Here is a 26,002-nt window from a genome sequence, read left to right on the forward strand (position 1 = left end):
GATGCATTTTTCATGGAAAAGCAAAGAAGAATGGATGAGAAAAGTTGCTAAGGAAAGAGCAGTTTTGGAGCTCAACAAGTTACACAGACAGAGTTGGGATGTGATTGGCAGAGCCCGGAATTAAATTACAAATGAAATGTGATTAATTAATAGATAATGACAGATTTTTTAATATAAGCGTAGGGTTAATAAAAGGTGGGTACCACATTTATGGTCCCTGTCACAATAAGGAGGAATATTGGAGCAGCCTCCTAGGCTCACACATCCTTCAAAAGGACAATCTCGTTCTGGGGGGGATTTAAACTTCTCCACCGGCTTTGTAGAATCATGGGGACACAATGCCCAAAGGGATATCCTCTCAGATTTTTTCGAGGCCAGTCTGGAGGATCATAATCTCATAGATATCTCATTCCCTAAAATATTTCCCACTTGGAGAAACAACAGATCAGGAGCGAACAATGTCTCTAGAAGACTAGATATATATCTCATTAAGGAGCATATGCTAACCTTGGGGCAAGGATATAGACAGTGGGTGAGCTCTGGCGGAATATCAGACCATAGGCCGATCTATTTGGAAATCAGAGGAGGTATGAACAAACCAAAAGGTCCTTTCAAATTTAATGCAGCATGGTTGAGGGACGCTGAATATATCCAACTAGTAACAAATCATTGAAGGACTCATCCCCCAACGGCAGAAAGGACTATATCGAAAGGATTTGCAAAAAAACTAAAAGAACTCAAGAGCCTCTCAAAGCAATGGGCTCATAAGAAGAGATCGCAAGAAGACCATACTCTCAAACAAACTGAAGAAGCCATTAAGAAGTATGAAAATGACCATGAGGGGATCTTCTCCTCTCCTGAGCACAAAGAGCAGATAACCCTTCTTCTGGCTAAGAGAAACCAAATTCTTAAGGATAGAGAAGAGAGTTGGAGATTGAAAAGCAGAGCCATCTGGATTAAGGAAGGGGATGACAATACCAAGTTCTACCATAAATTTGCAAATGGTGCAAAGCTATCAATATTATTTGGCAGCTATCAAATAAACAAGGAGAACCAATGAACACCTTTCCCCGGCTAGCAGTTATGGCCTCTGCCCACTTCAAGAACATCTATAAGTCTCCACCAAATGCCACCTTGGGAGACATAATGAGGACAACCCAACTATTCCCAAGGTTTGTAGAACAAGAAGAAAGTGAGGAATTGATAAAGGAGGTCTCCCTGAGAGAACTGGAGGACACTCTCAAATGGTTTAAGCGAGACAAAAGCCCTGGTCCGGATGGCTGGAATGTGGAATTCTACCTGGCCTTCTTTGATACTCTGGGGGGCGGGACCTATTACAAGTTATAAAGGAATGCAGAACCTCTGGAAGAATGTATGAGGCCTATAACTCAACCTTTATTGCCCTTATTCCCAAATCAGACAATCCCACATCCTTCAATGATTTTCGGCCCATCTCATTATGTAACTGTATCTACAAGATGATCTCCAAGATTATAGCAAATCGACTCCGAACAATCTTATCAAACCATATATGAACTGAAAAATTTTCATTTTTACAAAATAGACAAATATATGAAGCGGTCAGAACAGCACAAGAGATGCTACATTCTATCCATACCCACAAGCTAAAGGGTATGGTCCTGAAAGTTGACCTCTCGAAAGCCTTTGACAGAGTCAACTGGCTATACATCAGAATGCTTTTAACGCACCTGGGTTTGAACTCATAAGATGGATTATGAGTTGTATCACTAATGTAACATTCAGCGTTCTCATAAATGGTGCGGCCTCTCCTTTCTTCCACTCCAAAAGATGCCTCAAGCAAGGATGCCCATTGTCCCCACTCCTCTTCTTACTCATCATGGAAGGTCTCAGTCGTTTGATAAAGGAGGAACATCGAAGAGGCAGACTAAGGGGGATTCGCATCACTGAAGGATGCACAATAAACACTTGTTATTTTTGGACAATGTGCTACTTTTCCTAAATGGGAGTATAGGAGATGTGACTGCACTCCTCAATTCCTTCACTATATTCCTAGCAATCATTGGCATGCTGGTTAATAATGAAAAATCCTCTATAATGGCTATAGGATGCACACCATACAAGATGCAATATGCCCTGAGAAGATTCCCCTATAACCTACTGCAACTAGACAAGGGACTAAAATATTTGGGTTATAGATTAAAGCCACATGGTTATAAGAATGTTGATTGGATCTGGCTCATAACCAAATTGGAGAAAAGGCTAAACATCTGGTACCTAAAATATTTATCAAGAGCAGGAAGACTGATACTCATAAAAGCAGTGTTGGAAGCAACTCCAATATATTGGATGTCTTTAGCATGGATTCCTAAAGGAATATTGGCCTGAATTAAAAACCTATGTTGCAGATTCCTATGGAGAGGGAATCAACCCGGAAGGATCTTCACCTGGTCCAATTGGGACTCTCTGGCACTCCCAAAGAAATGGGGAGGATGGGGTATCAAAAGACTAGACTCTTTCTCCAAAGCCATGGCGGCCAAACTAGGGTGGCAGCTAGTCACATCGCATAGTCTGTGGACTAAGCTGGCAACATCTAAATACATAGCACCTTTAAATCTTATGGACTGGATTCGAAAACCTCAATGGACACAAGCTGGAAAATCTAACATGTGGAAAGCATTCCTACAAGTTATGCCCCTTATCAGGGATGGACTCACATGGAGAATAATGTCAGGAGAAGTTGTTAAAATAGGGATGGACCCCTGGATTGGATGTGGGAACGCTCACAGACTCCCACAGGAGCTCAAAACATACCTCACTTCCAGAGGGATCTCTCACCTTAGCCAAATAGCAGACAATGATCGCTCTACATTTTTGCAACAAGCATGGAAATTTGGGAGGACACTACAGATCCCTCGACAATGGCAGCAACACTGGAAAGAGTACACAGAGGCACTCACGGAATCCCATATCAGGATACAAGAAGGGGAGGATGAGCTAATTTGGGCACATGCGAAGCATGGAAGATACTCACCTAAGGAGGGATACATAACTCTTATGAACTCACTGAAACCACCGTAGTGTGAACTGTGGTGGAGAAGTATATGGAAACTAAAAGCACCCCCAGGTCCAAGCTCCTCATGTGGACCATTCTGCGTCACAAAATCCCAACAGGAGAAAATTTGATCAAGAGATCTTTTCATGGACCCTTTTGGTGCGGCCTTTGCAAAGCCGACAATGAATCTGGGAATCATCTCTTTCTTACTTGCCCATGCACAAAGGAGCTATGGAATACTATTCATTCTCATATACCCTCGCTCCCTATGTGGCAGGGAACAACTATTTAGGAATCCTGGAAGGGTTGGTGGTCCACTGTATCCTCGGAAAAAACAAAACTCATCCCTTTACTTACTTGTTGGGCCATATGGATTGCCTAGAACAAAATTATCTTTCAAAATTCTTCCCCCCATTGGCCGACCATCACTGCACAAATCCTAGCAAACTACCCACAGATTCTAGAGGAGGCAAAAAATCCAAATCCCAGGCATATCATACCCGAGAGCATAAACCAATCTCACCCCTAGGCATACTTTGATGGCTCAGCTCAAGACATTGGATGTGGGGGAGGAGTTGTCCTTCATATCACAACAAACCATTTTTACAAAATACAAATGGGTTTGGGCAGAGGAACGAACAATTTTGTTGAGCTTTCAGCAGCAAAATACACCATTCATTTTGCTTTGGAAAAATAGTGCAGAAACTTACAGCTATTTGGAGATTCAAAAACTATATGCAATTGGATAAACAAAGCTACAATTTGTCGTGCTTTTTCTCTGAGACACATCATGGAAGAAATATTCAGACTCATAAATTTATTTGACACATTTACTTGTTAACATATATACAGGAAACGGAACACAGCGGTCGATCTACTATCCAAGGAAGCAGTGCACAGGCCTATAGGAACTTGGAGCATACAGGAGCAAACTGATGGAACCTTCCATCAGTGTTATCGTAGACCTTTTATAGAAATATCAGAGTAGTAAAGCTCAATGGGAGCTGGACATAAAGATTTTGTTGTGTTTATATAAATATTATATGAAGCTTTTTATCAAGCAGTTCTACACATTAAAGTTATTTTTTGATACTCTCTGCGTAGAGTAAATAATAAATCATATTGAAAAACACAGCTCAAAGCAGTGTCTCCCAACGTGGAGTACACCTCTTTCTATTTTGAATACTCAACAAGATAGGCTTCTAGCCCATAGTACAGTATATGCCATTGACATCTGCAAAATGTAATTTTCATTAATGAGAATTACGACTTTTTCCAAGGAAAAAAAAAGTGGGTACCATGGGTTATATTGCGGGGTTTTTTAACTATACACCAAGGCTTGGTGGGTTAAAAAAGGGTGTCAGGAATTTATAAAGCAAGACTTTTAAGAAAAACTTAGAATAAAGCGTTTTCTGTGGGTTTTTAAGGGGAAAAGAAAAATCAATATGGAGGGAAGTATTATTTGTGATGGAAATGTGTTTCACACTAGGGAAAGGGGTTTTGGAAAGGGGAATGATTTTTTGAAAGGTAAAGTGTAGGGAAATGTGTGAAACAAAGGAATAAAAGGTCAAAATGAAGGAAAAGGGTTTTTATGAGTAATGAAAGGAAATTAACAAATAAGTATGTGAGGGTGTAGTGAAATGAGGGGAAATTAATAAATAAGCTTCAGTGAATATCATTTTTCTTTCACAATTCCTCTTGCACATGAAACATAGGATTAAGCATGATGAATGTGCTTTTTGATTTAGCAAACTTGTGCACTTGTAAAACTTTTTCTACCTACCCTTTATTTACCCTAGCGTTTTTTCTTTATTCATTGGGTGCATTTGAGCTTGCTAACCCTTTATTTCTTTTCTTTTGATAAGAAAACTATCTAATTCTAACCTTATAACTTCCAATGGCTCAGATTAAACTGGTGAGCTCATTTTATTCTCTACCTAACTATTGATCTGCCAAGATTAAACAATTTGACTAAATCTTTATTCTCTATCTATCAACATGAAATTTAAAGCATGAATGAATCAAGATCAAACTATTTGACCATCATGGATTGTGACATTTTTTACAAGCTGCACACAATCTTATTTTGCAAAGTAAAGTAAAAGGTAGTGACATTTGAATTTGCACACTTTTATGATCTATTTTTATCTTTTTTTGGGGTTCATATTTTTTACTTTTTTGATCTTTTCTTTTATTTTTGTCCTTTGATTATTTTTCATAACATACTCTCTCTACATTTTTTAATTTTAATATGGGAAAACATTTTGCAAAAAACAAAAATATGTACAATATTACAAGACTTACCATAGCCAATTTAAAATTACGAATCCTATTATTTTAGGACCCTAACACAGAGCACCTTTACCCAACGGGCCCATCGATCGCCACTCCATTGTGGAAGATGCCAAGTACAAGCAACGACATGATCATCATTGAGTGCCACACAAGTTTCAAGTGGGCGACAAAATTTGGTTGCACCTGCAGAAAGAACGCCTTACAAGAACCCATCAAAAGCTCAAACCACTCCAAATATGGTCCTTACACCATTACCAAAGTTGTGGGAAACACTGTTTTGGAGCACAACATTCCCCCATTCCTTCGCTTGCACTGAGTGTTCATGTGAACCACCCTTGACCATGCTTCCCACCATTACTGGGCAAATCAGAGGTTGCATAACAACTCACCAAGGACCAAGTTCAGCAGAGGAATGATCCAAGTGGATGTTGGTGGCCACCCACCTATCCCACTTGGACCCCCACAGCTGTCTCTTTCAATTTTTCAGTTTTCTTAATTCTAGCACAATTTACTATTTTTTGTAGTTTTTTTGGTCTTGAACTTCCAGAGACATTTTGAGGCCCTAAACAACATTTTTTGGAAAAACTAAAAGCAACATGGGTCCATTGATCGATGTTGCTCACTCAAAAGTTGTAGTCCTCAAATAGATCTTTCTAACGAAGTATTGTGCGCATCAAATGGAGATCGTATGCCAAAGTTACGACCGCGGAAAGTTGATGTACCAATTTACCCAAACGGAGCCCATAGTTTGGCGCTTCATCTCCTAGGGTTAAGTTTTTGGATGTTTAAAGTTTTCCATTGTTTCTCAATAATAAATAATCCTTCAAGCTTCATTGTAACACATCTCAAAAGCATGTAACTGCCACATCTCTTCTCAGAAATAAGCTACCATTGCCCTAGCTAGTTTATTTCCATTTTTGTTTGTAAACATATTTCAATATTCTACATTAATGAAATGAAGTATTATTCTGTTGCATCTCTGTATTTATAGTTATTTCTGTAATTTGTTTTGTTCCTGTCTAAATCTGAATCAAAGACAATGGCAACATGACTTTGGGTAGATTGGTTTGAAAAAACTTCCAAACAAGGCCTAACGATACTCACAAACTTTCTCACCTTATTCAAAAAAGCTTTTGGAAACCACAACCTCCCAAAATGGGAAATTATTATCCAAATTGGACCACTATATAATTTGTCATCCATCTCAATGCTTTTACAATGGAACAATTGAGAGAATCAATTTATAAAAACATTTTTATCGACAGGACCCTATTTAGGTTATCATATTTAGGTTTGATAACTTATGAGGCCAATTTGAGACCTTAAATGACATTTTTTAGGGTAAAACTTTTTGGTTTCAACACAAACCTTTGTGACACTATTCTACACTCAAAGACCTTTCCAATAATACAAGAAAAACATCAATTGAAGTTCAAATGCAAAAGTTATGCATCTCAAAAGCTAATCAGCCACGTTTGACTACAGCAATTTGAGAAGATGCCACACCAACCCCTATTATTCATGGAAAAAGGATTATCCACGTGAAGACTACGAAAAAAACTCTAGAAAAATCAAGTTAGAATCAAATTTAACCCCTAACTGGTTATTGAACTATGTTATAACTAAGCCACAAGGAAAAAAAGAATGACATTCATTTATTGTTGTATCTTGAGCCACAATTGAGCAAAACAACTTGGGACTAAGAATGAAGGGGCATAACAAAGAGTGTTTGCGATCTATAGCATTCCATAACCACAAGTCTCACATAACTCCATAAAAATTACCTCCTACTTGCATTAATTCCATTTCATACAAAAAAAAAACAAGGCAGCCTCATCTTCCAACTAAGTTTTCTTCCAAAAATGTTTCCCAAAGCATATTTTAGTCTTCGTTGTAATTGGTGTGTTTGTCTACTAGAATATCCACAAGAATTAGCAAATCAAATACTATAAAAATTCAACCCTAATTTATAAAATCAAAAGTGTCTCTATTTTAAATTGTAATATATAAAACCAACATTGATAAAGTAAAAACCTACAAATTCCATAGTGAAATGGAACACCAAACAATTCTTAAAACATTGTGGGTTGAAAAAATCTATTATTATGACAGATTGAAATGAAAATACCCTCTTAAAATGTCATTTATACACTCATGATAAATGTCAAAATCAATATCCATTACAATACTAGCCTTCATAACCTTTTATGAATCATCAAAACTATGATGCTTTAAAAATGTTTTTCTTCGAGTTTTCCAAACACCTTAGAAAAAAGAAATATATATATATGTGTGTGTGTGTGTGTGTGTGTGTGTGTGTGTGCGCCTTTTTTAAAGGTCCAATAAACCAATATACATGAATAACCATGATAATCAATTTCATATATTATTTTAAATAACCAAATTTATTTATTAAGGTTGAACAACCAAATTCAATGACAATCTTAAATGACCAGTTCAGCACACCATTCAACAAAGCCATTTAATAACAAATAAATATTTACCCTGAGATGTGGATCAATTGGTTTGTGGGATTTAATCCTCAAGTCCCAAGTTCAAACCTCATGAGAAGAGGTTAAAGATGAGAGCCACCTTTGGGATAATTAAACTTTCACAAAAGACATTCAAGCTTGACTAAACTTTGCACGATCTCGATGAAAGCATTCCACTAATGGAGGGGAACAAGCATTCAAGGTTATCAATGTCAACAACAAAAATTCAAAGATCCAAAGGAAACAATAAATCACCATCAACCAGATCCAAAGGAAACAATAAATCACCATCAACCCTAAAGTACATGTAAAAGCATCTCCACAAGCATTTAAGTTTATGTCCCTTTACTCATCTATGCAGGCTACTAAGGGAATATTCCTCAAAAAAGCCCCAGGAGAGTTGGTTTAATTACAGCAACATGCCTATTTTGGTGATAACATCAAAACTAAAGGGTTGTCTACTAAGGCCACAATTTTGCCAAAACAGCAAATTTATCACTAAAATGCAGCAAAAAATATTTCAAGAAATTCATCTATTGCAGTGTTTAAAAATTTTTTATGGCAAAATGGATTCAGCACCATCAAAGACCCGAGGCATTCAAAATCCTGAAGCTTGACATCTGTAACCCAAATTTTCAATAATTTCCGCTGGAATTGTTATTGTTTTCCAAATGAAATTGTACCCAGTTTAGACTTAGATGAAAATAAAAGCACCATATTTTCCCTGATGCTTAACAATATCAACCAAAGGGAAATGAAAAAATGAAAAATCAAATATAAAAGCAGCTTCTTCCTAATGGTAAACAATATCAGCCAAAGAGAGCAAATTTCTTTCTATTAAGCTTAGAAGCAATCTTTAAAAGTCAAAAATGAAAAACCATTTGTGTAACACTATCTAATTAGATTTGTGTTTGTTTTGACCCAAGGATACTCGTGTTCAACATCAAAATTTTAAAATAATATATACACTGCAAAGAGTGGAATCAAGCAGAAAGGTGCACCTCCATCCTCTATCCATTGTTTGATAATTGCTTATTGCATTGTAAGAGCTACAGCACAGCTTATACACTGCAGGTTGTTATTAAACCAGAACAGTTAAAGGAAGCACAGAAAATAAATATTAGAATGAGATTTTCTATGTAAGCTATTCAAATTCACTCAATGGCTGAGTAATATATCACAGAAAAAGAATAAGTGTTCAACATCCATAAATAGCAGATTCACAATCAATTGGGATTATTTCAAGTGATTGAATAGAATGGTTATTGTCTTCTCCATTCAGATTCAAATCCATGCTAGTGACATGATGAGCTATAATGCCTTGATAAATATTGTTGTAGTGGTTTAGTGCCTATGAATATGGTTATATTGGAGAAAAACCAACATATTGAATATTGAATAAAACCAACAACAAAAAAGGTGGATTCACAAAGCGTAAAGTCATTGCCTAAACAAAGCCCAGTTTTAAAGCATATATTTTCCCTGATGGCAAACAATATCAAAGGGAAATGCAAAATTCTTTCTATTAGGCTTACCAACACAATTTTTGAAAGTCAAAAATGAAAAATCATTTGTCCAGCATTATATAATTATATTTGAGTTACCCCAAGAATTAGCTCAATCCGTTGCTAAAAGCACCTCGTTAATCAGAGGTCACGAAGTCAATTCTCCTCAACACCCTCAGGGTTAGGGTCTGCTAGTAAGCCAGCAGGAAGTGATCCCTTCAAGAGGATCTGCCTGGATAATTCCTCAAGAAAAAAAATAATTAAATTTGAGTTTGTCTAGGCCCAAGGGGTACTCCTGTTCAACATAGCTAGACTGCCAACAGTGAAATCAAGAAAAAAAAGGTGCATCTCAGTCCTCTATTCATTGGATGATAATTGCTCATTGCATTGTAAGAGCTTCAACACAGCTTACACAGTGCAAGTTGTTATTATAACCAGAACGGTTAAAGGAAGCAGAGAAAATTGATATTAGAATGACATTTTCCAGATATGTACTTTTCAAATGCACTCAAGCACTAAATAATATAGTACAGAAAAGGGATAAATAGTATACAACATCCACAAATAGTGGATTTACAAAGCAGTAATGCCATCTCCTAAACAAAGCCCAGCTTTTGAAACTATACTCAGAGTCGGCAACAAGCCTTGTCACTAGTCAATCAACTTCCACAAGCAAGACATTCATCTTTGTTCTCCAATGAACATGCCATCTGAGCCAACTTTTTTTCTACATCTTCAGTCACTGGTTTGATACTCTCCTGCTACATGCAACAAATCACTTTGCATTTAGAAACATTACAAGGTACCTAAGGTAAAAAAGGCAGTTATCCAACTTAGATGCCAATAGTTATATTCTAATAAAGAGAATTTACAATGATTTGCAATCAAGCATTGCTATCCCGGGCAATTAACCAACTTAGATGCCAGTAATTATATCTAATAAAGAGAATCAAGCATTGTTACCCCGGGCAATTATCCAACTTAGATGCCAGCAGCATTTTATTAAAAAGAATTTGCAAATATTTAAAACCAGAATTGTTACCCCAGACAGTGTTATTCGTGGACTTCTAGTCCCTACCTTTATGTTAGTTGTATCCACAGTAAACTTGATTGCATCTGCTGCAGCCCGTGAACGTAAATAATACATTCCAGTTTTCAGGCCCTGTTCAATATAATGACACATTTAATCTCATAAATGAAGATACAGCAAAAATGTGGTGAGCACGTTAGTGTTAAGTGAAAATAATCGAGATGGTAGTAGGGAGACTGGGAAGTAAACTGATGCAGTACCTTTGACCAGGCATAAAAATGCAGACTAGTAAGCTTTCCAAAGTTAGCCTGGTCCATATGAATATTGAGGCTTTGGCTCTGATCTATGTAACAGCCACGATCAGCTGCCATGTCGACAAGTGTCCGTTGTTTAATCTCCCATACAGTCCTGTTTAAACAATGAAGATTACAGTTAGATCCAACGCATATTTTACCAGGCATATAGTTAGCCTAAAATAACTGACTATTGTTAAACGGTACCTGTAAATAGCCTTAAGTTCCTCTGGAATCTCCCTGATGTTTTGAACTGAACCATTGTGATAAATGACCTCATTTTTTAAAGCAGGAGACCATAGCCCCATGTCAGTTAAATCATGAAGAAGATGTTTGTTCACCACCACAAATTCACCACTGTTCAACATAACAAGTTATTTCAAATACTGAAATTAGAAAAGGCAGATATTGAAAAAATACATACAAAACAAGTGGCTTTTAGAGAACATGGCAATCCCATAAAATAGTTACCTCAACACTCTTCTGCTATAAATATTTGATGTATAAGGTTCAAAGCACTCATTATTCCCAAGAATTTGACTAGTTGACGCAGTTGGCATAGGAGCAACCAGAAGAGAGTTTCTCACACCATGCTTTGCTATCATGTCCCTTAGCCCAGCCCAATCCCAACGATCAGAAGGGACTACACCCCACATGTCTTGTTGAAGTATTCCCTGAACCATTCAAAACAAAGACAATACTATTACATCCATAAAAATGGGGAGCCTTCTCCCTTAAAGGTAGTTAGCATCAGCCTTAATATCACTGGGACAAAAACTGCAAGCTTATTTTTATAGACTGACCTTACTCACAGGGCTACCATAGTAGGTTTCATATGGACCTTCCTTAATAGCAAGCTCAACTGATGCTTTCAGGGCATGATAATAAATTGTTTCAAAAATATCCTTATTCAACTTTTGAGCCTGCATGCAATATTTAATGTTAGAGACATCCAGATCAAACATAGACTTCATAATCAAGGAGATATTACACTAATCTTTATCCGCTGACCTCTTCTGATTCAAACGGCATTCCAAGCAGTATAAAAGTGTCAGCAAGACCCTGAACACCTATACCAATTGGCCTATGTCGCATATTTGACAGCTTTGCAGTTTCCACAGGATAAAAGTTCACATCAATTATCTTATTGAGGTTGACAGTAACAGTTGATGTGACCTGCTTCAACACTGCAATGTTAGATGTTTTTACTTGTACACGAATAAAAACTAGACACAATGGAGACAACTACTAAAGACTTGAATGTTCAAAGTATCACTTCACAAAAGACAAATAACAAGACCAACCTCTGCTAATTTATCAAAATCAAAGTAACGGTTCCTCCAACCTCTGCTACCAACCAACTTAGAGGGTTGAGACTCAAGGGTTATACCCTGAACAAGTGGAATGAGTTAGTTTTCATCTTTCATTAGATTGACCTCTACAACAAGGATGTAATCAGCAAATATACCTTTTCCCTCACATATCTAGGCAGCGCAATAGATGCCAAGTTACAGACAGCTGTTTCTGTTGGACTTGTATATTCAATAATCTCTGTGCAGAGGTTAGAAGATTTGATGGTTCCCAGATTTTGTTGATTGCTTTTTCTGTTACAGATATCCTGCACAACCAGTAAAAAATAGCAGGAGATATTCAGTTAATTTTGCACAAGGCGTTCATTTTAAATTGCATTAAACAGACATTTAATCCAACATTCATCAAACTACAATTCCATAAATTGTGTACCTTGAAGAGCATGTATGGATTGCCTGTTTCTATCTGAGCTTCCAGAATAGAAAACCAAAGCTTCTGTGCCTGTACAACCTTTTTTGCCTTACCCTGAATTTGAAAAAAAAATTGTTATGGTCAGTTGTTCAACTGTCAAAAAATACAATAAATATACAAAAACAATGCACACCTCTTGCTCATATTTCATGTACAGTTCTTCAAATTCTTCACCCCAGCAATCAGCAAGCCCGGGAGCTTCATTGGGACAAAATAATGTCCATGTAGAATTCTCCTGGACCCTTTTCATAAAGAGGTCTGGCACCCAAAGTGCAAAAAATAGATCACGTGCTCTGTTCTCTTCCTATAAGATGCACAGTTGTAAATCAATTTTTGTCAATGTATGTAAAAAGGAGCTAAAAACAATTTTCTATTTAAAACAACCCCGTGCAAAGCAATGGATAAAAAAACACCAAATAAACCACAAAGCCAACCTATGTTCATAACATTTCATAAAAGCAATGACTGCTATAGTTTAGATCAACCAGCACATCAATATGAGATAAGGCAGGCTGATACCTTCCCATGGTTCTTTCTCAACTCCAGAAACTCAAAAACATCTGCATGCCATGGCTCTAGGTACATGGCAAATGCACCTGCATAAGGCAAAATATCCCCATTACTCTTTCTTTCATATATTAACTGAAATTAGTTTTTGAATACCAAAACAAGTTGTGTAATGAGCACTCACCCTTCCTCTTGCCTCCACCTTGATCAACATAACGAGCAGTATCATTGAATACCCTCAACATTGGCACAATACCATTCGATGTACCATTTGTTCCTCGGATATAACTACTGGTTGCACGAATGTTATGTACTGAAACACCAAGTCCTCCAGCTGATTTGCTTATTACAGCACATTCCTTTAGAGTATCATATATCCCCTCAATGCTATCATCTTTCATACAAACAAGGAAGCAGCTACTCAACTGCCAAGTAAAGGGAGCAAAAATCAGATGATTCTGAAATAACAATAGGAATCTAACTTTACTCCAGCTGCATGTCAGGAGCCTACCATCACACATGACACGAAAAGTTGAAGATAATAAATCCCACTCTAGATTAATCCTTGCACATCAGACACTATTTTTTGTAGCAAGTTCCAACCTGTGGCCTTGGTGTCCCAGCATTGAAAAGTGTAGGAGAAGCATGGGTGAACCAACGTTGTGACATTAAATGGTAAGTTTTGATAGCTGAATCAATGTCATTCTTATGGATCCCTACAGCAACTCTCATTATCATATGTTGAGGCCTCTCGATAACAACTCCATTGTCTTTTAAAAGATATGATCTCTCCAATGTCTTAAAACCAAAGTAGTCATACTCAAAATCCCTATCATAGATGATTTCACTATCCAAACGAGCTGCATTCTGAACATCAATAAGAAAGTTTTACAAAGCATAGTCAGCCAATACTCACAAATACATGCACAATTCTGCATCTAGGTAGAAAGCTAATTTAATGCATAGTTAGTTATTTCTACAAAACTAATAACAATAATCTTCCATTTGAAATGTGCAAATTCAAATTTATATTGAGGTTGTTGAAAGTGTAAGATACAAGAATACAGCCCAAACCTTCATGATGATTTCATAAACATCATCTGCGATCAAGGGAGCCTTCAAACCAGATCGTTTATTGACATGAGCATACATTTGCTTTATTCTGTAAAACCGCCTAACATTTGTGAGGAAATGAAGTTATACTTAATAAATTTCACAAAAAAGCATGAGAAATAGACTAGCGTTGTCATACTAAAGCTTATTCATAATTAATTACAATCAGAAACCACTTTCAAACCTAATAAGAGCTTATTTTCACAACTCACAAATGACACAAGCACTTACGTCTCGGAGAATGACTTCTTTGTATTCTTGTGAAGATTGGAAACTGTGATTCTGGCAGCCAACTGCAAACCAAAAAGCCAATTAAACTATCAAACCTAATTGTAACCCAAAAAAATATCGCGTGAAAATCTACATTTTCACAGAAACGTGTTAAAATTTAGAAACACCCCCAATTTTTTTTGGGTGGACACTTGACCTATTATCCAGGGATCCAAATGAAACCTACACTGCATAAAAAGGGGTATCCTTGTGGGGAAATAAAAAGATGGAAAGAGAATTAACCATTAGGAAAATTAATCAATAATAATACAAGGGGAATAAGTAGCCAACAAAGGAAAACATTTAATGGTCAAATAATAAATTAATAGAATAGAAAAATAAATAATTAGTATTACAATTATATTCCAAATTCAAAAAGCTAAATTAAAATAAATAATATTATAAGAAGATTAATAATATATAAAATATTTTGTTGTTGATGTATCATTTGTTGTCTTTTTTTCAAGTTGAAGCATCATTTTGACTTTTTCTGGTTTAGAGAGTTCAGGGCTGAAATGGAATTATATACTTACCAGCCTAAATTCATCTTAAATCTAAATCTACCAAGTTTTCCAGAGTTAAGATGGATCTAAACTGGTACTCTTGCATTCCATAATGGATTTCTTCAAGTTATTAAATAGGCTTCACCATAACAAATACAATGGACAAAATCATGGGTTGTCAAAACCTGAAACCCAAAAACTACCAATGATAAATTATTAATTTTATTTTTTATTTCATTTTTATTTGACCAAATCAAAATGTTTACATAACATTCCATCTCTTCCATACTAGGTTAGACAACATCTCTCAGCACAATTAGACACCTGCATTCAAAGTAGCAAGATTTGGCCATATTCACCTTTGGTTGACAAAAATTCACAAAGTTAACAATTTGGCAAATATGAATGAAGTAAAATTAACTAGTGCTTAAATATATTTGCAATTTTAAACTTTTAAAGATGGACAAAATGTTAACATATATATTGAAATATATTTAAATGCTTAAACTTAAAAGCCCGCCTATGTATGCTCATGCTATACTTCATTGCAACACTACTTATTAAAATTTAAATATTAGGATAAGGGTGGAACATTAACTAGAATAACGCTGTAGTTTAACTTTTAAAAATAAATTATTCATTAATTGTTAATATAAGAGTAGAACTAATATAGCAACAAGCAAATGATAACTCACTGTCTGTAGCTTCACATCACAAAACAATGGCCACACACGTGAACCTCAAGCCCATAGGGTTTTCCATTTAAATAACTGTAAACCCAAGTGACATAAGCAAGAACTATTTTGCAGAGCAAGGCAAAATAAGCAATAGACACAAAAACAAAGGAATCATTTCAAACAAATTGATGACTATTGTCCCACTTAATCTTTTGAATGAACATTGAAGTCAGGCATGTTAGTTAATCAACCTTGTGAAATACGCGCATTGAAGCCATGAACATAGGCTTTCAACTTATAATTTAAAATTTTCCATACCATTTTTTATATGCACTTTTGCATTAAACATTTCCATGTTAAGCTCTATTTTTTGACATTAGTAATTTTCATGGGACTAGTGAGGGAATGAACAATGAACTCTAATAGGAACAATTTACCTGTGCATAATCAGGATGGTTTGCAGTCATAGCAGCAGCAGTTTCAGCAGCCAACTCATCCAGCTGACTGGTAGTGACACCCTTGTAAACGCCGGCGCAAACCTTTTGTGCAACCAACACAGGATCACAATGCTCCATATTAAGCCCATAGCTTAGCTTCTTCAACCGTGCAGTGATCTTGTCAAAGTGCACAGCCTCCTGCCTGCCATCTCTTTTGATCACATACATTTTCGCTCACTCCGACGCAGAAGACTCACAGTCACCCAATCTTAACCCTCCACTGGCACCAAACGAGCTGAATACACCTGAAACCGCATGCGATAAATAAGTTTTCCTTCAGTAAACAGAACAGTAAATGTACATTTTTGCCATTTTGTACGATGCAAAAAAGCTAGCCATTTAAACAGCCACCACGAGCAAAATCAAGATCACACAGGTTTAGTATCAAAATTACCGATCAACAAAACAGTCACTTGGACATACAACTGTTCACACACATTTTCGTGCCATTATATAACGAAAAACAAGGTCTGGGCCAGCTGGCCCACATCCCCAAAACACACAAGTCCGGGCTCATCGATCAAGCAGTGACCGATATGAGTCCGGCTCTGGGCTGGGGATCATCATGAACTTTTGGAGTCAACCACAACCTTCAGCAGCGGGTTCGGGTTCGACAATTACTGGCTCCTGGCCACCATTTCCAGGTTCAGGCTTCAGGAGCTTCTTAACGTCTGAAAGTGATAGATCGAATGTAGAGAACTTAAAGCAAGGGAGGAAATAAGTTCACTTCTAAATCAGGAAAAAAGGGCAGTAAACATTATCAGAACCAAAACGCAAGCAGGTAAGCCATATAAGCCCTGAAGAGCACCCGCGACTAAAACCCTAAACCCAAACGGTCGTCTTCTCCAAAATACTCGCGTATAAATTTAAACTCCAAATGGGTGTTTATGGAATCACGCAGTATGCAGGGAAATCAAAAATCAAAAACATTGATCAAAAATTAAAGCAAATGAAATGAAAATCTCCCTAGCCAAGGCGATGCCAAAACCCAATCACAATATCCCGAACTATATGCATACAAATAAAATAATACATACAATAACCCTGCAACAGATTGCCTGCCGATACAGGATGCAGCGAAGGAACAACGAATAAACAAGGACATGTAAAGATCCAAATAATACATTTTGTAATGATATCTCGCTCCAGACTTTTATCAAACACTTTGCATATAAAGCAAAGCTTCCGAGGAGAAAGGAAGTGAAAGAAATACTTACAGAGAGGGCTGAGAGGAGGAGAAAGATGAAGACAATGGGCATTCCTCAAGCTTCCTGGCTATGCTAATTGTGTTGTTGAGCTCCTGTTTGCCAAGAGAGGAAGGGTGTGGAGACTTCTATTTCATCTATTACTCATATTTGTCTTCTTGTGCTTGGTTTCAATTCCCTCCAGGCTCTAATTCAAAATCTCAAACACCCAAAAAAAAATAACTTGTTCCCGCCAAGGAGTCAAGTACTAGTTGGAAGTTGCGGATAATGGTTCAACGGATCACGAGACATTATTAAAGGCATCACGTGAGTAGAGAGCTCTTAACTCGGGGTTGACAGAAAACAAATGTTTCGAAGTGTTCACGTTTTCTTTTTGACTTTGTTAAATTTTTGGAAAGATGTGTATTTTATAAGCAGAGAGGGAGAGTTATGGGAGTCTAAAATCAATTATATTTTTGTGGGTTTTTAGTGATTTCGGTGATTCTCTGTGGTTGTAAAGTGTAGGTAGGAATACATTCGACATGCAGTGGAAACAAATTGAAAAAAATCAGAAACATTTGATTACAAACAAATTCAAAATTAAAAGTGTCGTTCCTTATGCTATCTTGTTAAGTGAAACATGGGCTTACTCTTATTGAAACAATTGCTATGGTGCAAGTCATAAGGTATTTAAAAAAAAATGAGCAAATTGAAGAGGGTAGGTGGCCCAAGGTTGTCTTTAATGACATATTGTGCAAAAGAAAAAAGACTTGGATGCAGCAAAATAACAATTGGTTTAGTAAATGGGCTATTTGCTTGAACATGTGTCTCATAAACAGTGAAGAGATAAAAGCTTTTGTTATGGATAAGTTCCATAAGCGTAGTTGGGATAAGGAGCTCGGGAGAAATAAAAAGTACTATATTGAAGTGTTTAATCTCACTGATCATAATCAATAATAAAAAGCGTACATAGAGGTCAATATTTCTTGAAACAATTGCTATGGTGCAAGTCATAAGGTATTTTATAAAAAATGAGCAAATTGAAGAGGGTAGGTGGGCCAAGGTTGTCTTTAATGACATATTGTGCAAAAGAAAAAAGACTTGGATGCATCAAAATAACAATTGGTCTAGTAAATGGGCTATTTGCTTGAACATGTGTCTCATAAACAGTGAAGAGATAAAAGCTTTTGTTATGGATAAGTTCCATAAGCGTAGTTGGGATAAGGAGCTAGGGAGAAATAAAAAGTACTATATTGAAGTGTTTAATCTCACTGATAATCATCAATAATAAAAAGCGTACATAGAGGTCAATATTTCTTGGAGAGTCAAAATTCTTATTGCTCTGTTAAGGACTAATTCTCATAAACTCTGTTGTGAACAACGCACTGGAAAAGGCCAAAAGAAGTGTGGGAGGAAAGAGTGTGTATTTTTTGTTCTTCCGAAAAAGTGGAAACAGAAAAGCATTTCATTTTAGAATGTGAGACCTTCAAATACAACAGGAAAGTTATGCAGATATTCTAGTAGTTAGCTTTTGGGATAATCTATTTAGCTAGGGGTTTGTCAAGAAGCTGGGAGCATTTATTGTGAGGCTTCACAGGAAGAGGGTCGAATACATCAACCAAATGAAGAAATAATATGTCCTATAAGCTATCTTTAGCCTCTTGGACGTTAAAATAATTTTATTTATTTCTTTCTTTATATATATATATATATATATACTATTTTTTTCTTATTATAATGATTTTAAAAATAGTAATAATGGTAGATAGATTTTTGGAGTTGAATTGTGTAAGAAAATTTGAGCTTAGTTACACTATTCACCTCTCCAAGTTTATTTATTGTTGTGAAAATCTACATTAAGAATAATAATAAGGTTGAGATTAATGTTTTGGTACTCAAATAGCTTCATTTATCTCAAATGAGGGGTCTTGTGTACCAATTTTCTACATTCAAAAATAATAATAATGCTAAGATTAATGTTTTAGCGGTCAAATAGCTTCCTTTGTCTCACAAAGAAGGGGTCTCATATACCAATTTTTTGTGTAGCTTAGTTGCTTAAAATTAGATTATTTATTTATTTAAAAATTTATGAATGTAAATTGAAGAGAAGTAAAAATTGTCATTGTCTTAAAGTTCATATTTGACAGCGATGTTTAATCACAATTTCAATAGTATATATCTAGTTTATGGTGCCTTGGAATAGTTTTTATAACTATAAATTTTCCTTCCTTCTTTGATATATATATATATACCATTAAATGCAAAAACAAGGAACCACACACTGTGAAATTCCTTGTCACCCCTGTTAGGTTCCTATACCAATAGGTGTCATATTTCATGATTGATTGTGGAAATGCCAAATATGATCATCCTTTCCATGCTGCAAAGATTCCATATTTTCAAAAAACCAAAAAAAATTAAAAATGTAAAGAGGGTATACCCTAAAAGAAAAATCAAAGGGCAAAAAGAATGAATTGGTCAAGAAAGAAAGAAAATGAACCCCAAACAAAAGACGAGGAAAGTGTGCTAGTCAAAATGCCACTATTGTCCTATTTTTTGCAAACAAGTTCAAATTATGCAATCAGTGACTTCTGTCACACTTGATGGATGGCCCAACAGCTCAATCTTGGCCAGTCCATGTTTAAATTTCTTGTTTTAGAACTAGAGAATAAGATCTGTTCAAACAGTTTAAGCTTGGAAGACCAGTAGTTGGGTAGAGAAGCAAGAGTGCGCAACAGCTAAATCTGAGCCCCTGGAAGAGATAAGGGCAGACTTAGATAGGACGAAAGTTAAAAGAAAACAAGAGAGAAAGGGTTTGCTAGTTCAAATGCACCCTGCAAAAGAGAAGAAAAAATGTTAGGTGTGTTAGGCTAGGTAGGCAGTTTTGAGGTTGCAGAAGCAGGTTGATTAGCAGTGCTGTCTATAGGAGGTAATTCATCTTTCATGAATATCATAAGTGCAATGGTAGTTGTTTGGTTACAGTTCAGGTGGAGCATGACTAATTTCCCCTCTCATTTCCCCAAGAACACTTACTAACATCCCTTCAAGGACAGTGAGATCTGCTCAGTGGTCCTAGTTCATTTCATTTTATGAGAAATACTAAGTGGAACTCTATGTTTACTTAGCCAAAACAAGCCACATTTCTTGTGTAAAAAGATCCTTCCATTTCCCTAAAAACCTAAGTTTTTACTTTATAAACTTAGCTTTCCCCACTCATAAAACCATATTAACACATTAACTTATTGTATAGCTCCTATATAATATTCCCCGCCCCTATTATACATAAAATACATAAAACAACCCCAAACTTTATAATATCCCACCCCGAGCTTATTAAAGCCATATGTCAATATTTTGGGGGTCCAAGGATTACCCAAAACCTTGTTGACAACCCTCCCCGCGCACATATAACCATGGGATTTAATTAACGTTTGGTTGATTAAATAACCAACCCGCAAAACCCAAAGTTGAAATACACTGTAATTCTCCACAAAAACCTTAAAAAATGATGAAATAACATGGCGGGTCCCATATATTACCCCTCCGCCTGTTTATCATGCCGCCAACCGTTGGATCCGATCCCCCAGATCAGATGGCCCACATGCATATCGCAAGCCTTTATATACCGAACGATAGCGTTCGGGGGATGGGCGGTATTTCCGTCGTACAGAGGACACGCAGCAGGCGCCCGGGGTGATCGCTGCCCCCGCCTCCAATACCACTATGGCCCAAAAGCGGTGCGGGGGCCAAACCGCTTACCGCCTATGCCCCCCCGCGCCAACGTCACCCGCTCGTCACCCTCACGTCATCAGACACGTCATCCGCCACCCCGCCTCTGTATCATCCATCGTGTCCACCACGTCACTGCCAAGTCGGCCTCCGTACCCCCGCTATGCGACAAAATCACCACGTCATGCTGACGTCACCCAACCAAAGCACGCCAATACCAAACTTTTTGTCAAATTGGCGTGAAAAGGTCGTTTTCGTCCATTTTTGTTAGTTTGTTCTATGCAACGCGTTCATGCGATTTTCAACTGAAATTCCTGTTGCATTGCACAGTCTGCCACCCAGCTAACTCCAACCTGCAAACCAGTCTTCAAGCTCGGCCCACCACTTGCATTTTGCACAGAGCGCCCATTAAAGCAGGTATTTACTCAATTGCTTTCGAACCCTATGTATTTCCGGTTTTTCTCTAAGTTAAATTCGTGAAACCAAAAAATTGTACAAATCCAATCGACAACTCTTGAGAAACATACCATAACTATCCCTGTTTTATCCATTTTTTTCGCAGAAAACCAGAGTTCCATAACTAAAAACACGGTGCTGCCTCGGAACCTCTGCATTTTAACCTCTGTTCGGCCCATTTTTCCCAAGAAAATTTCTCTGAATGTGACTCCCTCTGCAAATTTACCCGTTTAGCTAAAGTTCAAGCTCATTTCGGCCTGCAATTCCCGCAGAAAGAACCCAAAAGTACTGTTTTACCTACTGTCGTTGTGAAAACTCAAAATTTCAAATTAAATAATCATAGAGGGTTGAAGAATGGAACCTCCAGTGGCCCTCAATGTTGCCCCCTTGAATGCACCACACAAGGAGTTGGAATGGTTGCCCTTAGCTGATAGGGACTTCCAAATACAAGACTTAATGGGTATCAAAAACCATCTGCAAACATTTTGTGAAATTAGAAACAGTTACCTAAACAAGACTAATCTCTATGGCATATGGGAGTCCAACCTACCCATATATTATCTTCCATCAGTCAATGTATTTCCAGATATAATCCGCTTGTGTTTTGCTAACTATGAGCCTACTCAAAGAGCAGTCATGTCCCCAAATGGCATTGTCCTGTTCTATATCACTCCTGACTCAATCAATTAAATGTTGCATTTCAAGCCGAATCAGCCTCTGGCTCCTCTATCTATGAAACATTTGTTGGACCAAGGCTCCAAACTATCCTCTACAGAAATAGGCTGAATTGCCAAGTTATTCATGAGCCTAGACTCCCAGCCCAGAGACTCACCTCCTTTTCACCAGGTCTATTTCAATGAAGTTGGGAGAACTGTTATTGACATGATATCCTATGTCCTGGGTTTTAGAACAAGTGAGTATGTTGATGAAACTATTCTAGCTTTGATGTCCATATTTATTCCAGGACACCCTCCTGCCATCAAGTTTGACTTTGCTACCTTCATTAGCAACAAAATCCATGAACAATTCATGAGCCTAAATAGAGAAGGGGTTTTCAAGTATACAACATATATATATCATCTGTTCTTATACTATCAAACAGATAGTTTTCAGTTCCCTGTCAAGAAATTGGATGCAAAAGGAGAAAGGAGATCTGTCATATTTTAGACCCCAGTCATCCATAGTCCATAATTCTCCTTATACTTATTGTGAGTTCATTGATCTATTCATATATCCAGTCTCATCTCTGCTGATGAGAAGTCCCCCTCCCAGACTCTCAGCTGAAATGCAGAAAATCTTGCAGTTGTCCAAAAGCTATAAAATAGGTGACTGGTACTTTTACCAAAATCACACAGAGATCAGGATTTATGGTTGTGAATTGTGCCCCTACAAGCTGCCAAAGTATGTACCTATGAGACTTTTTGCCCTTGAATACTTTAAACAATTTATCAGCTTAGATTTGACTAATTTTTATGATGCCAAGAAAAAGGCTCAGCTGAAGCTAAGAAACCAACTAGGCCCCCTCATTATTAACAAAAATGAAGGGTGGAAAGATGCTGAAAAGATATTCGGTGAGCAGCTCAAACCAAAAAGGAGTTTTTGGTGGGTACCCTACGACCCAAATCGATTCATCCATGATAGAAAGATAAAATATAGGCTACCAGGCTATGATCATTGTAGAATCCCTGATATAGAACAGTATGCTAGTCAAGATGAATGGGTAGAGGGCACATTGGTAGAACAGATTACTGAGGAAGAGAAATTGGAGCAGGCAATGAAAGACCTTGAAAAACCTCTTGACCTGGACTCTTTTGGACAGGTCTCTTTCAAATTGCCTCAACACATTGGAGCGGGCACATCATCTGCTACAACTTCATAACAACCTGCCAAAGAAAATACTCCACCTGCAGGGACATCCAAAGGCAAACAAGTGCTGCATTCAAAGCAACAAGAAATGACATATCAGTCAACATCATCACAGCAGCAAGTCCAAGGGAAAATTCCTCCTGCCCAGACCCATGCACCAGAGATACCAGCATTGCAGAGTCCTCTCAATGAGGAGAAGGGCAGAAAAAGGGACCGGGAAGAGGCCACACCCATAAGTGGGCCAATAGAATAGCCAGAAGCAAAGAAACAGAGAGTGGATCCTCTACCTGAAGAGAAAGTTATAGAGGAGATCATTGAAAGTCCGAGAAGTGAAAGGGCAGCCAACCCACTAACTTCCCCAGTGATAGAATCACCTACCAGTTCTCATGGACAGCGATTGGGAAAACAACCTAGTATGGAAATTTCATCAACACGGCCACAAAGCAAACAAAGTTCTGATATTAAGAGGCCATTCATGGACATCAAAGCACAAAATGAGCCAATAAGAATGCAGCTTTACGATCAGTTCCTTAAAATGACTCCTGCCAAACAGCAAAGATTGATGTCTGCATATGATATCAAGGAAGGGAAACTGATCTTGAGTCATTTCAAGCCCACAGTGCAGCAGCCACAGTCAGCTGCCAATTATATTAGAACAAATCTGGAGGCTCTTGCCAAAGACATTCACCCTTTGGACCAGGTTGAGCTGCACAAACAAACCGGTGAAATGGTTTATTCCACTTTGGCAGACAAAGCCATACAAGCTCAACAATTGCAGAATTCACTAAACAATACATCTGCCCAATTAGAGTTGGAAAAGGCATCCTCTCTGGCCAAGGACAACAGGATAAAGTCCTTGGAAGAAATCATCATTGAGCTGGGACATAATCCCAAGGATCCTAAGGCAATAAAAGCACTAATAAAGAAAAAGGAGGATGACATAGCTGCCCTCAAGAAGCAGTTAAAACTGCCAGTTACTATGCATCTGCAAACCACAGAGATAGTGAAAGAAAAAGAAGAAGAAGACATGATGGAGTTGTTAATAAAAATGAATCAAAGGCTAAGTGAAACAGAGCAGGCTTTGGAGAAAGCATTGCAGGAAAAACAGGGAGAGTTGGCCTCTCAGCCATCTCAAACAGCCCCAATAGCTACAACTGCTCCTCCTACAGCAACAACAGCAGTCCCTCCCACTGCCCCAGCATCGACAACAGGTACATCAGCCACAGATACTTCAGCAGCAACAACAACAACAGTACCAGATACCAGCATGAGCATGGAAAAGATGATGAAGGAAATAAAAGAATTAGAACTCCAAATGGCAGAGCTAAAGGAAGCCAAAGAAAAACTGGCCAAGTTAGAGGTAAGCTATGATAAATCTAAAATAACAGTGGCTGAAAAAACAAGAGAGGTAAAGACCTTGGAAAATAAGGTAAAATCCTAGGAGAAAGATCTTACTCTTCATAAACCTCTATCATAAATCAAAACAATTTTGTGGACTAAGATTGGCCAATCCATCACTGATCAATGGAGATCAATACAGACTATCCATGAGAAAATTGAATTAATAGAAATAGCCCGAGTGGAGATTCGAAAGGCCAAAGCATTATTGAGAAACATGCCCGAACAGGCCAATAGACTAATTCATTTTTTGAATACTCATACCAGAGAACAACTAGCAGCTCTAGATATCGGGGACAGAACAGGTACCGTTTTGACAGTTAAAAAGGTGTTGACTATGAAGAATTTATACAAAATCTAGAGAGAAAGTGTCAAGAAATGCAGATAGAAATAAATGCTTTTACAGAAAATTTTACAGCCTTGCAGCAAAGGGGTCTATCCAGTTTGTTAACCAGAAATCAGAGGCTGTTGACACATGAACAATATGCTCACAGGGTGAATACATATGTTGCCAATCAGATCACAGCATCATCAAGCACCTCAGAAGATATAGTACCTCCCTCTGGACAAAGCTTATATGACAAGTTGGAAAATCTGTTCTATATTGAGCATGAAATAACACATCTTTTTGAAGTACAACCCAATTTCTACAGGTATACTGAAGCTGATGAAATATTGATAAAACTACAAAGACACCAGTTGCCAACAGACCAATGGTGGCAGAGCATGTTAGAGATTTTACCAATGTAGTTTTAGTTCTCTTTTGGTCATCTGCATTAAATCAAATTCAATACACGTTCCACCTATCATAAAAATGAAAACAACAGAGGAAGGAATTCACGCCAAAACGCGTTAAAGCAGAATCAGGCACAGATGAAAAGGCCGGGACAGCAATGCAGGAACCTGAAATAAAGAGACAGCTACCAGCCGACTTGTTGAGTTAAAAAGTCAAATATATCATACCACCTAAGGCAGCCAGTATAGCGGAAGTTACTCATACATTCATTGCACTCTGTTTTCAATGTCATTTACTGCCTTTGAAGAAGTAGATGGATAAAGTTATTGCTTGATATTTTCTCTATGAGATATTTTGTAACTCTTTTTGTATAAATACCTCCCCTAGAGATGTATTGGGGGTTGGTTGGTGAATATCATTCTGGACTTGCGCTGTAAATTTTGAGAACTCTTCTGAATAAAGATTGCTGGAATGCTTTGCTGATGAACTTTCTGGTTATGGAATTAATGGCAAAAGCCCATGTTGCAGAATTCTTTGATTATCTCATGGATCAATAAGTCTTTTTAACTCTTGTTCTACTTTTTTTGTGTTTTATATATCATCTAAGTATCATGTTCTAAACTGCAGGAAAAAAG

The 26,002-nt window shown here is 37.3% G+C and overlaps 1 protein-coding gene across 2 annotated transcripts; it reads right to left on the bottom strand.

Annotated features, from left to right (window-relative positions):
- Window positions 1-9,659: 9,659 nt before the first annotated feature.
- LOC149196456 (ribonucleoside-diphosphate reductase large subunit) lies at window positions 9,660-17,542 on the bottom strand. 2 transcript variants are annotated; one of them, XM_089405568.1, is made up of 18 exons: window positions 17,216-17,542; window positions 15,939-16,243; window positions 14,283-14,344; window positions 14,013-14,100; window positions 13,542-13,805; window positions 13,123-13,363; window positions 12,951-13,027; window positions 12,565-12,735; window positions 12,393-12,485; window positions 12,118-12,267; window positions 11,954-12,040; window positions 11,661-11,825; window positions 11,453-11,572; window positions 11,121-11,323; window positions 10,857-11,006; window positions 10,617-10,764; window positions 10,405-10,488; window positions 9,660-10,084 (listed from the first exon to the last, which is right to left on the bottom strand). In XM_089405568.1, the coding sequence occupies exons 2-18, from the start codon at window positions 16,164-16,166 to the stop codon at window positions 9,986-9,988; spliced, it is 2,430 nt and encodes an 809-aa protein (XP_089261694.1). In that variant the 5' UTR covers window positions 16,167-16,243; window positions 17,216-17,542; the 3' UTR covers window positions 9,660-9,985. The 2 variants fall into 2 exon arrangements, with proteins under 2 accessions (XP_089261694.1, XP_089261693.1); XM_089405567.1 differs by having other exon boundaries at window positions 9,660-10,087.
- Window positions 17,543-26,002: the final 8,460 nt, after the last annotated feature.

This window comes from Pinus tabuliformis, chromosome 2_2 (genome assembly GCF_031772625.1).
Source record: "Pinus tabuliformis cultivar Carrire ecotype Pingquan chromosome 2_2, CPIR1, whole genome shotgun sequence".
NCBI lineage: Eukaryota > Viridiplantae > Streptophyta > Pinopsida > Pinales > Pinaceae > Pinus > Pinus tabuliformis.

Coding starts and splice junctions, on each gene's coding strand:
- LOC149196456 (XM_089405567.1), bottom strand. CDS start 16,166: ATGTATGTGATCAAAAGAGATGGCAGGCAGGAGGCTGTGCACTTTGAC. Junction 14,101..14,282: donor AAGAAGTCATTCTCCGAGAC/GTAAGTGCTTGT, acceptor GCGGTTTTACAG/AATAAAGCAAATGTATGCTC. Junction 11,573..11,660: donor TGCCGTTTGAATCAGAAGAG/GTCAGCGGATAA, acceptor TATTGCATGCAG/GCTCAAAAGTTGAATAAGGA.